This window comes from Erigeron canadensis, chromosome 9 (genome assembly GCF_010389155.1).
Source record: "Erigeron canadensis isolate Cc75 chromosome 9, C_canadensis_v1, whole genome shotgun sequence".
Lineage (NCBI taxonomy): Eukaryota > Viridiplantae > Streptophyta > Magnoliopsida > Asterales > Asteraceae > Erigeron > Erigeron canadensis.
The window spans coordinates 36427575-36441489 of record NC_057769.1 but is presented as its reverse complement, the minus strand read 5'-3'; the positions used below and the strand labels follow the sequence as shown (position 1 = coordinate 36441489).

General features: G+C 30.9%; 1 protein-coding gene across 1 annotated transcript; it reads right to left on the bottom strand.

Moving 5' to 3' along the window:
- Positions 1-2624: 2624 nt before the first annotated feature.
- LOC122583744 (putative serine/threonine-protein kinase receptor) lies at positions 2625-7190 on the bottom strand. Its single transcript, XM_043756120.1, has 2 exons — positions 6258-7190; positions 2625-3593 (listed from the first exon to the last, which is right to left on the bottom strand). The coding sequence occupies exons 1-2, from the start codon at positions 7188-7190 to the stop codon at positions 2625-2627; spliced, it is 1902 nt and encodes a 633-aa protein (XP_043612055.1).
- Between the last annotated feature and the right edge of the window lie 6725 nt (positions 7191-13915).

Below are 13915 nucleotides of genomic sequence, written 5' to 3'. Positions count from 1 at the left end.
AAGGTGTACATAAATCGTGCATCATGCACGTATATTAATACTAGTAATTCAAATAAAGCAAAGGATCTTACTGAATTTGCCTTTGTCCACCGAAGTTCCGTGTATTTCTTAGTTTCATCGAGAACTTGAAGCATGTGCGGGCGTTGTGTCTTATCCTTCGTTTAGAATTAATATGGTGGGAAAAAAATGCATTATTGGGTGAAAAACAGAAAAACAGTCATATTTCTTGGCAATAAAAAACTTACCGAAATTTCATGTTCCATCGATTCGTCAATTTTATTAGCAAAGAGCTTCTGGAAAAAGTGACGAAACCAAAATTTCCAATCTGGGGTTGCCGAATAGTTTTTCTGATAATAATAATAAGCAAAATAATTATACTATAAAATTTAATTGTACGAGAGTGCCAATTATCTTTAAATTAAATAAATACAAAAAAATAGTATTAGGATTATAGAGTTTATAGATATTGTGGGGTTACAATGGCACCCATGACTACCAAATAGCTTTGCCACTGTCTACAGATGAAACCAAAAAAACAAATGAAATAGCTAAGAAATTTATAATTTCCTTTGTTAAAATCAAAATTTAAACTCGATCAGAAATTAAGAATCAAATTCATTCTTGAGTTTTTTATTAAAAGGAAAGAGAGGAGAAGATTGGATAGGAGAAGAAAGGATAAAAAATTATTAAAAAAATGCATTCTTGAGTTTTAACATTAAAAGAAAAGAAAATGTATAAAATGATTTTGAATGTATTCTTGAGTTAATAGAGAATGAAAAAAAAAAGATAAAAACATATAATTTTACATTTATACCTTTATGATTATTAGAACGCATATATATCTTTAAAGGGTAGATTAGACTTTTCCATACAAATCCTTCCATTTCTGGCCAAAAATGGGAAGAAAGAATTTGGCTCTAAAATACCTCTTTTTTCCTTTGTATCACTTTCCTTTCTTTTAGTAAAAAACTCAAAAATACCAAAACATATGTTTTCTTCCCCATTTCTTTCTTATCTTCTAAAAGGAAAACTCAAGAATGAAGCATACCCACTTTATGAGTTTAATTTACATTTCTTTAAATTCATTTAGCAAAACTTTATTATAAAAGTCCATGTGTGCTATGTTGATTCTTTTCGTCATAGCTTTCGTTTTCGTCGAAGGTTGGGTGTGACAATAATATACTAGTGCATAGTAATTTAGAGGGCTTTTTGCATAAATACCCAAATACTAAAATACATCATCTAAATTACAAACATCCCAAACTAATTTTTAAATAACAAATATACCCATTTTTTTTCTTCTAAAAACACATATTTAACCATTTATACTCCTTTCATCAAGTAAATTTTATTTCATGATTATTATACCATTCTCTATATATTTCATCTCTTCTTCTCTCCACCCAACTACCCAAGCACATATCTACAACTCATCTTTGGAAAAAACTACAAATCTCTTGAAAACAAAGATGAACACATACATAATCTTGTTAGTTATAGGAAAAACAATACTTAATTAATTAATAAAAGTGAAACCTATATTGAGTTTTAAAAACAACAAATTATTAGATGGTGTCGAGTACCGACAATGGCGCAGGCGTCTCATAGTGGCGGTGGTCGGATTTTGTCAGATGCATAAATTTAAACTGATTCAGTGTTTCGGAAGTGAGAAATATACCTAAAATTCGTTACCGGAAAAATCACGGTGGTTTAGTGTCGCCGGAAAACCAAACAGACGGTGATGATCTTGTTGATGATCTAAATATATATATGATATATATACCCAATCTTATATCTACGTGACTACGTGATAGGTATAAAGTATAATAATAATAATGTATATATATAATGTATGCAGCTAATTAAAGACGAAGAGTGATGATGTTAAAGTGATAACATAGAAATATAGATATTTAGATTAAAGAGTTCTGTCGAGTGAATGATGTATATGTTTATGGTTGGGATATTTTCAGAAAAAATAGAAAGATATTTGGGACAGATTTTAAAAAAGGGGTACAGTTTTCTACTCTATTTTATAAAGCATTTCGTTTTTTTTTTTTTTTTTCAAATCTCAATTAAGTAATTGAACTATTTGAATTATTCTTCTTCTTTATTAAACATCTATATCTAATATATCTATAATAATTTTAAATCTCAATCATTCATTTTCTTTTCTCTCTTCTCAAATCTCAATCCTCATTTTTTCTCTCTATTTCATAAATCATTTTATAACTCTAATTCATTCAAAATATTTTATCTCAAAAACCGTATATCGATAAATTATAAAAATTGTATGAGTGTTCTAAAGTTTCATGTTCTTTCATTAAAGATGTCATTCGATATACTTTCGAAGAATTTTTAAATCTGAGGGCGAAGCTTGTACGGCTAAGGCATTTGGCTATCATACTTTATGACTTGACCTATCCCCCACACCATCTCACCGCCGCAACGCGCGGTCACTATCTTTTGTTAAAAATTAAGAATAGGTGTATTTGTTATTTAAAAATTTGGTTGGGGATATTTGAAATTTAAATGTTGTATTTGAGGATATATGCAATTATCCCGATTTAGAATACAAATTATGAATTATCAATATCTTAACTTAATGATAATAAAGTAATTAACTATAGTGTTACCTGTAAGAACAAGGCTTCTTCAAGCTCCTTGACGACCACTTTCATTGTTGGGCGTTGGTTTTGGGTTTTTGCTATGCACTGGTGTGCAATTTTTATAAATTTCTCCACGGAATCTTTGTTGACTCCTCTTTTTATAGTGGAGTTGTTTTCAACACCTTCCTCTTTTAATGTTGGATCTATCATTTCTATTAGTAATGTCCCCTCTTGGAAGCATCGCCGTCCCATAATCGCCAGCCCTTGCTCACCCTTCTTAAGGTATATCGGGTCATTGGCTAACCTCCCACATAGAACTTCAAATAAAACTACTCCAAAACAATATACATCTGATTCTTTTTTCAACTTACCACTGTGCTTATATTCTGGATCCATGTAATAAGGATTGCCAACACAATACATATGAAAAGTTTCGTCTTGATTCGGAGGCAGGATTACCGCCTCACAAAAGTTACCAATCTTTGCCTCCCTATTGTCGACCACGATGTTGTCGCTCGCTATACACATGTTTATAATCGTCATTTGATCCTTCATATCGTTATGAATGTAATTTAATGCATTTGCAACATCGAGGCAAACTTTTAAACGTTTCCCCCAAGTAAATTTAGACCTCAAGAAGTCATTGGACAAATAAGAATCAAGGCCGTAATTATAATTCTTCAGGATAAGGATCCTTTCAGAACCTTCAACACAAAATCCATGTAATTTGGCTATGTTCGGATGGTTGCATATGTTAAGCACTTTCATATCCGTAAAGAACAGTTCTTCTCCGACGCCATCTTCTCCAGGGAGGTAGCGTTTTGTAAGTACTCTGTTGCGACGAGACATATCACTTGGTATTTCTATATCCATAAAGTATGCCGTACAGTAGTTGTTACAACCTATATAGTATGCCCCAGAAAAGTTTTTGGTGGCCAACATTATTGTACGGAATGGAATCTTCAACGGTCCCAAGTTCTTTCTCTGTAATATTTATAAAAAAGTCAAAAAGGGGGTGAAAAAGGCTAATAAAACTGAAATGAAATGGTTCTATTTATCTTTTTGATCCATGTATCGTGTGATACAACTAAACCTGCCACGTTTTTATCCAGTACTACATAACACACCAAACATACCTGAACCAGCTCATTTTGACCTCTACATCAAGTCCATTTATTAACATCAGCAAAATAAATTATTTTTATTATTATTATATGAAATAAACAAAAATTGGATGAAATATAGTTAACGCAACTGTATTTTGAGACTGACATCAAAAGTCCAATTTTTATTTCTTGCAAGGTACGTACAAGGTTATTTTTTATTTTCAGTGGAACTAAAACCAACCTCCTCTCACTTTAGAAAAATAAAATGGTGTATATCTCAATTTTTTTCATACATCATACAAAATAGTGTTGGGAATTTGATTTTGGGGGCGGTCAAATAGCAAAATTCACCGACATAATAATATTAGCTAAAGAAATACTATTTTTATTACTAAATGCGTTCTCACTTAAATGTATTTAATGTATCATTTTTGTAAGCTAATTATCAGCTGTTATAACTATGTCTTTATATCGTATTCATCCACATTTGTTTTATTTGATATAATTGTAAAAAACAGAGAAAGATTAAGAGGGTGTTTGAGATTGCTTTCTAAAAATGATTATTAGATTTTTGTGATTTAGTAACGCAAATAATCTTTTAATAATGTTTGGCGAATGAAAGTTAAAAAACCAATTATTTGCGTTTTAAACTTTTAATGGCTGGTAAACGTTGTTTTGAAGAAGTAACACCACACATAGATGTGACAAAACGCATTAACACTATTTGTATAGATTTACAAATATACCCCAACCAATTCTTTAATACTCTGTAGCATAGTTGTCGACTCGTAACTTTTGACTCGACTCGAAAACCTGATTTCTGACTCGTGACTCGAAACGTGACTCGACTCGTAAGAGTCCGGACATTTTGTATAATTATATATATGTGACGTATTTATAAACAAATTCTAAGTGGATTACTTTAATACATTACCAAAATATTACATACTCGATACTTTTAAGTCATAAACTTACAGTTTATCTCCAAATTCGTACTAAAAGAATAAAAAATACATATATAACTTACAAAATAATGTAACCATAAATATGATATATAATATATAACCATATTATCAAACCACAACAGTGATAAATTTGCGACTCGTAGTGACTCGTTTCAAATTCATACCGCGACTCGTAAGAGTCAGGAGAAAAATGAGTCACACAACGAGTCGCTTCGTTTTCGGTCCAAATCGATTCGACTCGTGACTCGTAAGAGTCTAACAACTATGCTCTGTAGTAACTTATGTCTAATTGAATTAAATTGAATTAAGAGAAAAAAAGATTTCATAATAATTACCAAAAAGATAAATCGTAAATCGTGAGTGTATTATCAATTATTTTCTATTGATGATGATTTGATGGTTTACTAAGTGTGCTTATTGTTTACGGCTACTTATTGTAGTTTTTGTGGTTTTAGAAATTGTATTACTAACTTAATATAATATAAAATAAAATAATTATTTATGCAATTATACATGAACCTCACCCATACATGTTTTTTTCTTTTTAACATTCAGTCGGTTATCCGGATATTTGGACATCTGAAAATCGGATATCCGAATTTTCGGATTCGGATTTCGGGTGAAGTTTTAAAAAATTTCGGATATTTGATATCCGAATATCCGAAAACTTACAAATACATACACTTGAATTGGGCTTGGGCCAAGTTACTATGATATAATATAGTAGTATGCTTATATCTTGGGCCCATCAAAACAAAAGAAACAGCTTGTATCTGTCATGTTATCATCATCGTTGTCTTGCTATCTACTACCCAAACAGGCAACCACCATGCAGAATTGGGGATTCGCTAAAGTGCACTAGTAAGAATAGTTTTAATCTTATTTATTTAATTAAGCATGTCAATCTTTCGAAGTGTCAAAACCAGAAGAAGCTTCAAATATTAATTATTTGATTTTTCACCTTTTAAACTTGTTACTGAAATTGAATAAAATCTTTTTATTAATTTTTTATTATTATTGATATGAGAAATTCATATTATTATTATTATTTTCACATTTTACTAATCTTGTTTTATTTCGGTATACTAATATTTATATAGTCAATTTGCTTTATTATTACTACTATTATTGTTCTTTTATATTGTATTTTTCTTTCTGTTGTAGTCCTAGCCGTTTGATTTATAGAAAAGGAAGATATTTGTTGATGATGAATGTGAAGAGGTTGATTAAGAATTTGTGGCCGCTACTATATTTCTGATATTCAGATAATCCGGTATCCGAATTCGAAGTTTCTCGGATTTCGGATAGCCAAATCCACTATCCGAATTTTCGGATATCCGAAATTTCGGATATTCGGTTTTGAACACCCCTAATATATCGTACGGGTACTAGAATTAGCTTGGATATATATTACATAATCTAAATTGGATATATTTTAGTGTGTTAAGGGTATATATAGTGTCCCCCCTTTCGTTATAAATAATAGACCCTTTTCATTTCTAAAAACTTCAAAATAAAATTAAAAACATATTATTCATAGTAAAACGCGAACTTAACTCTGTTTTTAGAGGTCTTACCATATATTCAAGTTGCTGTTGAAATTCCAATGCTTTCTGAAGCTCAATGACAATATCGTTCATTTTCGGACGTTGTGCCCTGTCCTCCTTCAAGCAAGAATAAGCTGCGTTGGAGAACCCGATGAGTGATGCCTCGGTCATATGATCTGGAAGCATTATATCATTCAGTGATCTCTTGTCATAGTGAGATACGAACAATGGAGCTAACAATCTATCGTCCACACCCACATCTGGAATAAATGCTTTCCTCCCGCACAATATTTCACATAAAACTACTCCAAACGAGAAAATGTCTGACTTTTGACTTACACCTCCCGTCTTTACAATTGATGGGTCCATATACCCGGTTGTGCCAATAGCTTCTGAAAGGACAACCAGGTCCATGCGTGTTACCGATTGTTTGATGGAATATTCGAAACCTGATAACTTGGCCTCCCAGTTATCGTCTAATAGGATTGTGGAGCTGTTGATGTTACGGTGTATGACACTATAACCCCGCCCCTCACCGTTATGGATGTATCTCAATGCACGCGCAACGCCAACACATATATTCAGTCTCTGAATCCATGTGAGGGTTGTTGGGTCACTAAGATACATGGAGAGACTTCCCTTGGTGGCCTCATCCTTGTTTATAATGATCTTTTCACCATTCTCATCACAAAACCCAATCAGAGACAATATATTCTCATGCTTGAGGCTAGAAAGAACAGAAATCTCTGTCCAGAACTCAACACCTCCCCCTCTATGCTTTGGATCTAGTCTGCGAGCAGCAATGTTCACCATCTCCCCGGACACCGAGAGTTGTCCTCTATAAACCTTCCCGAAATCACCACCTCCGATGACATTGTCTTCATCAAAGTTGTTGGTGGCCTTTACAACCTCTTCTAGTGGGATTTGTAAGTGTTTAAGCGTTGTGATTATTGTGGATGCCATATTTCTGTTTATCAATTAAGTGGTAATAAGAAATGCAAAAGCAATTGGCCTGTTACATCTAATATACTCGTATCAATCTCAAGTTGTAATTTCGAAATGATATATATTATTAACAATAATCCAATAAAGTTGTAATTTCGAAAAAAGGTTACTTGTAATTTTGAGACAACAACTCGGGGAATGCTATACTAATCACGTGCACCTAACCCCATTAGTATTATTTAGTTTGAAAACTAGATTTTAAACCCATGTCCAACACTGGACACGACGTTTACGATATTATTAATATTAAATCTTCATACATTTAAGTCATAAAAGCTTATAATTTGAAGATATACGGTTCCAAGTGTTATACTTTGCAAGTTGTAGTACAATAATCACAGGTTCGTCACTATCATTATTAGCTGAGACATATTGATGGAATTGCTTCTTGTAGTCATTCCATAAGTCACATTGTATAATAAATTCTCTATTATAAAGTTTTTTAAAACCAGTTGAACTCATCATATGATATTATTATGAAAAATAATTAAGAATTAAAATATAAACATAATTGTGATCATGTACTTGACATTTAAGCATACTTATTTGATCATGATACGAGTCCTTAACACGAATAAGTTTATTCTCAATCACCTACCCTATGATAAATATTGATGTCTAAAAATAAAAATAAATTAAGTACGCATGGCTAAGAAATGTAAATTGTTGATGGAAAACAATACATAAACGCGAGTCAATTTGATAAAATTGAGTGATTTGATTGGTTAATAAATCATTAGGTTTTGAAATAATTTTTGTAGACAATATCTCATGTGTTGAATTTTTTTTAATATAAATTTTAAAAAGTACTCTTAAGTTGATGGCTAAAAATAAATATAAATTAAGCATTCAGGGCTAAAAAGTGTAAATTATTGATGGAAAACAAAAAAAATGTAAATTAATGAGACTTTTATAAAAATTAATATAAATACTAATATAATAGTATATTTAGATAATGCTTATTAGGATTTTTTATTTCTAATTAATTTTATTGATAACATAAGCGAGAGTCAATTTGATGAAATTAAACGATTTGATAGAACATATAATTGGATATATATTAGTTATTATTCTATTGGATATATATCGGTTATTATTCTATTATATAAATATTAGTTATTATTCTATCGGATATATATTAGCTAATATTATTTTTTTTATTCTATTAAAATTATTGGGTAAAAAGTGTAATTTTGTGATGGAAAACAAAAAAGTGTAAATTAAAGTCAAAATTGGAAACGAAAGTCAACTTTAAAAAATCGAGAGATGTGATTGGTCGATAAGTTATTAGAACAACTGTGTTTTAGTATAATAAAAGATTTGTAAACGAGTACGTAGTACATATATAAAATTCATTCAAAAAAGAAAATACATAAAAATAAATAAAAACGGTCGAAAACATTTGCTTATTCATACTAGAAGTGGGCATTTCTCGATTTCCGATCCGAACCGGACCCAACCCAATATGAACCGGTTCAGGGAGCGTTGACTCGGATCGGTTCTGACCTAGAACCTGAACCAGTTTGGAACCGGAATTAGGAATGAAAGACCGACTCATTCAAAACTAATTACGGTCAGGTTGGGACCGATTTAGGCCCAAACCGGTTCGAAAACTAAATTAGTTTATTTTTTTTTTTTTGCAAAAATGGTCCTAACGTCTGTTAAAAATGATCCTAACGCCCGTTAACGATTGCAATAATGGTCCTTCAGTGCCAAACGGCTGTTAATAAGTCTTAATGGGGTTAATCTCTGTATTTTACTACGTAAATCAATTTTTTGTCATATGATTGCTAATGGCTCAAGACTAAGTTACAAGATGCCTCCTAAATGATGTTATCTCTATCCAGAATTCAAACACCTCCGCGCCTCTATGCTTTGGATCTAATCTACGAGCATCAATGTTCACCATTTCCCCGGACACCGAGTGTTGTCCTCTATAAACCTTCCCGAAATCACCACCTCCGATGACATTGTCTTCATCAAAGTTGTTGGTGGCCTTTACAACCTCTTCTAGTGGGATTTGTAAGTGTTTAAGCGTTGTGATTGTGGATGCCATATTTCTGTTTATCAATTAAGTGGTAATACGAAATGCAAAAGCAATTGGCCTGTTACATATAATATATCAATCTCAAGTTGTGATTTCGAAATATACTCGTATATTATTAACAACTAGTGTTCAGGCCCGTCCAATGGATGGGTAGTCTCAAAATATATTAATCAAAACAAAAAATTAGAATTCAAATATATTAAACAGATATACTGAAATCAACTTGAAAATTTGCTAGCTGAATAGCTACAACTCCGTTCAAAATACTCCAAAAATTATCCGTCCAAAGAAGAAACATATGAAAGTTAACTCCATATAAATATTGATTCCAATTTACCCTTTTTTTTCCAAGTTTAGTTAAATAAAAAATTTACAGTTTCTTATATTTTAAAAGTGTAAATTATATAAAAGTATAATTAATTATTTTTAAATTGGCTTAAAGTGTAAATTGGTGATGGAAAATTAAAAAATGTACATTAATTAATTTAAATTGGGTTAAAGTGTAAATTAATTGTTTTAAATTGGGGTTAAAGTGTAAATTGGTTATGGAAAACCAAAAAGTGCAAGTTAATTTAGATTTATACTAAAAAAATTAGAGGATTAATAAGAAGGGAGGATTAGACTCAAATGGTGGATTAGGGATGTCAAGTGTACCCTCAACCCCCTCTTTTAGTTATATTATAGATAATCCAATAAAGTTGTAATTTCGAAAAAGGTAACTTGTAATTTTGAGACAACAACTCGGGGAATGCTATACTAATCACGTGCACCTAACACCATCTTATAATAATAATAATAATAATAATAATAATAATAATAATCTAAGACAGTGAACTAATTACTTATTAACCAATTAAATCACTTAATTTCATCAAATTGACTTTTGATGATGTCATTATTTAGATAAACTACAAATTAAAAATCCCGATAATCATTATTCAAATATATTATTATATTGATATTTATATTAATTTGTAGAAAAAGTCTTATTAATTTATATTTTTTTATTTTACATCAATAATTTACACTTTTTTAGCCTTGAATACTTAATCTATATATATTTTTAGCCATCAACTTGAGAGAATTCTTTAAAATTTGCAATCATTTAATTAATTAAAAAAAGTTCGACATATGAAATATTGTCTACAAAAAAATTATTTCAAAACCTAATGACTTATTAACAAATATTAGATTAGACTTTTATAAATTATAAATATTAATATTTAATATAAACATAAATTAAACTCTAGATTAGGGATGGTTTTCTGTACGGAACCGTACCGAAACCGACTAATACCGATACCGAAACTAACCCAAGGTGAAAACCGAATACCATACCGATTATATAGGTACGGTACCGGTTTTTCGGTACCAAAACCGTATAATACCAAAATTCTAGAAACTAATTCGTAAAAATGGTATTTTGTATGACAAATCTGAATTAAAAATGTATTGATTAAATAAATTTTAGTCTTTTATCAAATGTGGTTGACTATAGCAAAATAATTGATATTTAGCATAAATATCAAAAGTTCAAGATATGTTATGAGGCATGTTGGAGATAAACCTCCTCTGTTTTCAAGTTATGTACTAAAACCGTCCAAATAATTGCTACAAGATTTATATTTCATTTAAGATTAGATCAGTTTTAAAATTGAGAGATGTATATAATAATCACTTTTATGATATTGGAGAATAGATGTTTTTGAATATATGCTGGGAAACTATCTTTCAAATAACCATCATATATAAAAATAGCATAGTCAAAACTCATGCCATGATGAGGCAGCAACGCCACAACAACAGTATATGGTGTTTTTGAAAGGCTATAACCAATTTGTGTGTAAGGAATGTGTGGAGTATAACAAGACAGTAACATGTTTTAAAGAAACTATATTTTCGGTACTAATAATCGGTTTCCCCGTACCGAACCGGTATCGAACGAATTAATATCGAAATCGATTTAACCAAATCGTTAAAACCGATACCGAAACCGAATCCCTATCGGTACTGATATTCGGTACTGGTACCGGTACGGTACCGGTTCGGTTTCGGTATTTCGGTAATCTTGTTCATTCCTACTCTAGATACATATCTCAAACATAATAACAGATTGCGATATATAACATCATCATTTTAAACACAATAGGAATTACAAAACATTTGACGATCACAGAATAAAAAACTATTTAGAATAGAGCGTTACTTGAATATTAAATCCAAATCAATATGAATTTCATTCAAGATTTATTTTATCTCTCAATCGAGAAGGTACATAATTTTCTCCTTTTTCATATATTAGTTTTGCGTATTAATGTTTAAAGTTACAATTGTCACTCAAATCAAGAGTCCTAGTTGTAATCAAAGAATATAAAAACAATTCTAATTGTTATCAAATTATTATAGAACATGTGATTGAAAATAAACCTACGCGTGTTATGGGTCCGCATCATGATTAAATACATATACTTGAATGTCAAGTATAAAATCACAAGTATGTTTACATTTTAATTATTTAATATTTTTTATAATAATATCACATTATGAGTACAACTGGTTTCAAAATATTCTATAATAGAGAAATTATTATATATAAGATGTGCCTTGTGGAATGACTACGACAAACATATCAATCAATACGTCTAGGCTAATAATGACAGTGGCGAACCTATGACTATTGTACTACAACTTGCAAAATATAACACTTAAAACCGTATTTTTACAAAATTATAATTTATGACTTAAATGTATTAAGATTTAATATTGATAATATCCTAAATCCCGTGTCCAGTGTTGGACATGGTTCTAAAATCTAGTTAGTATTATTTAGTTTGAAAATTTGGAATCGCGTACGTAGTACATATATAAAATTAATTCAAAAAACAAAAGGAAAAAAAAAGATAAAAACGGTCGAAAACATTTGCTTATTCATACTAGAAGTGGGCATTTCTCGATTTCTGACCCGAACCGGACCCAACCCAATATGAACCGGTTCAGGGAGCGTTGACTCGGATCGGTTCTGACCTAGAACCTGAACCAGCTAGTTTGGAACTGGATTTAGGCATGAAAGACCGACACATTCCAAACTGATTAGGGTCGGGTTGGGACCGATTTAGGCCCAAACCGGTTCGAAAACTGAATTAGTTTATATTTGTTTTTTGCAAAAATGGTCCTAACGTCGGTTAAAAATGATCCTAATGCCCGTTAGCAAGTGCAATAGTGGTCCTTCAGTGCCTTACGGCTATTAAAAAGTCTTAATGGGGTTAATCTCTGTATTTTACTTTGTAAATCAATTTTTGTTCACATGATTGCTAATGGCTCAAGACTAGGTTACAAGATCCCTCCTAAATGATAATATCTAATGAATTAACACAAAATATCCAAGTTATTTTATATAAAACACTTAAAACTAAGTAAAAACTCAATAAAAAAAAATAATTTACATTTTTTACTACATGAATCAATTTCCAGCCACATGATTACTTAAATTTGATAAAGAATGAGAGATTTATTTCAAGATAAAGAGTAATACATAGTAATTCCCATTTTGAAACATAATGGTAATTGTAGTAAATAAATTCAAGTTTGACGGCACGACACAAAACATTAATATCTAGAGACATAAATTGAAATAGTTCAGGTTGAAACAGATTAACAAGTACTGGTTGTCCACTTACAGATTTATTTAATATTGTAATGTTGCTGAACACTCAGGTGAGTTTTGTAGTCTCTTTTTTCTCATGTTTTCATTATGCTGAAAACATACCAATGTTTTTTTAATAAACCATATTTATTTGGTACTATATTGTATTGTGGCAATCTAATTTGGATACACTTGTGATTACATATTTGGGATACGCTTGTGACTTCATAAAGGTTTTCTGATAAACCATATTTATTTGTATGGTATTGTGGAAATCTAATTTGGATACGATTGTGGTTACATATTTTAGATACGCTTGCGACTACATATTTTGGATGCGCTTGTGACTACACATTTTGGATATGCTTATAATTACATATTTTCGATACGCTTATGATTACATATTTAAAGGTATGATGAAAATCTAAAAGTATCATGCAGAATTTAAGCTCGAGAATATGCATTAACAACGTAGCAGAAGTATGCCTCCTATTGTAGTGTGGCATAAGGATACGTCTAATGGATAAGACCAGATCTGGTCTTACCCTTCGAGTGTCACACTTTCATTATACATAAACACATACATACATACATGCTACTAAAACAAACTACCCACGTACTCCATCGCCTTAATCTTGATATCGATCTTTCTCTTTCTAACTTGAACGCTTTCGGTCTCTAGTTCACGATATGTCTTTCTTCTCGATCTTGATGATGTGAACCACTTTGGTCTCGGTTTCTTAATTCCTACAAAATAAAATCTGGTCTTGCCTTTCATTGGCAAGAAGAAACTCGGTCTTTGATTAGAGCATCTTCATTATACCAAACTCTATTGGTCATATCCTTGCCTTTGAAAGTGACAACACATGTGCTTCCTATAGTAATAACATTTCACAAGCACCACCTTGAAACAATTAATACTACCTGCCTTTTCTATAGATACATCCACCTTTTAACCATTCTTCCTTATAATCATCATAACCTTTTTGGATG

Bases quoted from the DNA above. Each gene is read 5' to 3' on its own strand.
- LOC122583744 (XM_043756120.1), bottom strand. From the start codon at position 7,190: ATGGCATCCACAATAATCACAACGCTTAAACACTTACAAATCCCACTA. The intron at 3,594-6,257 runs GTAAGACCTCTA...TAAATATTACAG, and splicing joins AACAGCAACTTGAATATATG to AGAAAGAACTTGGGACCGTT.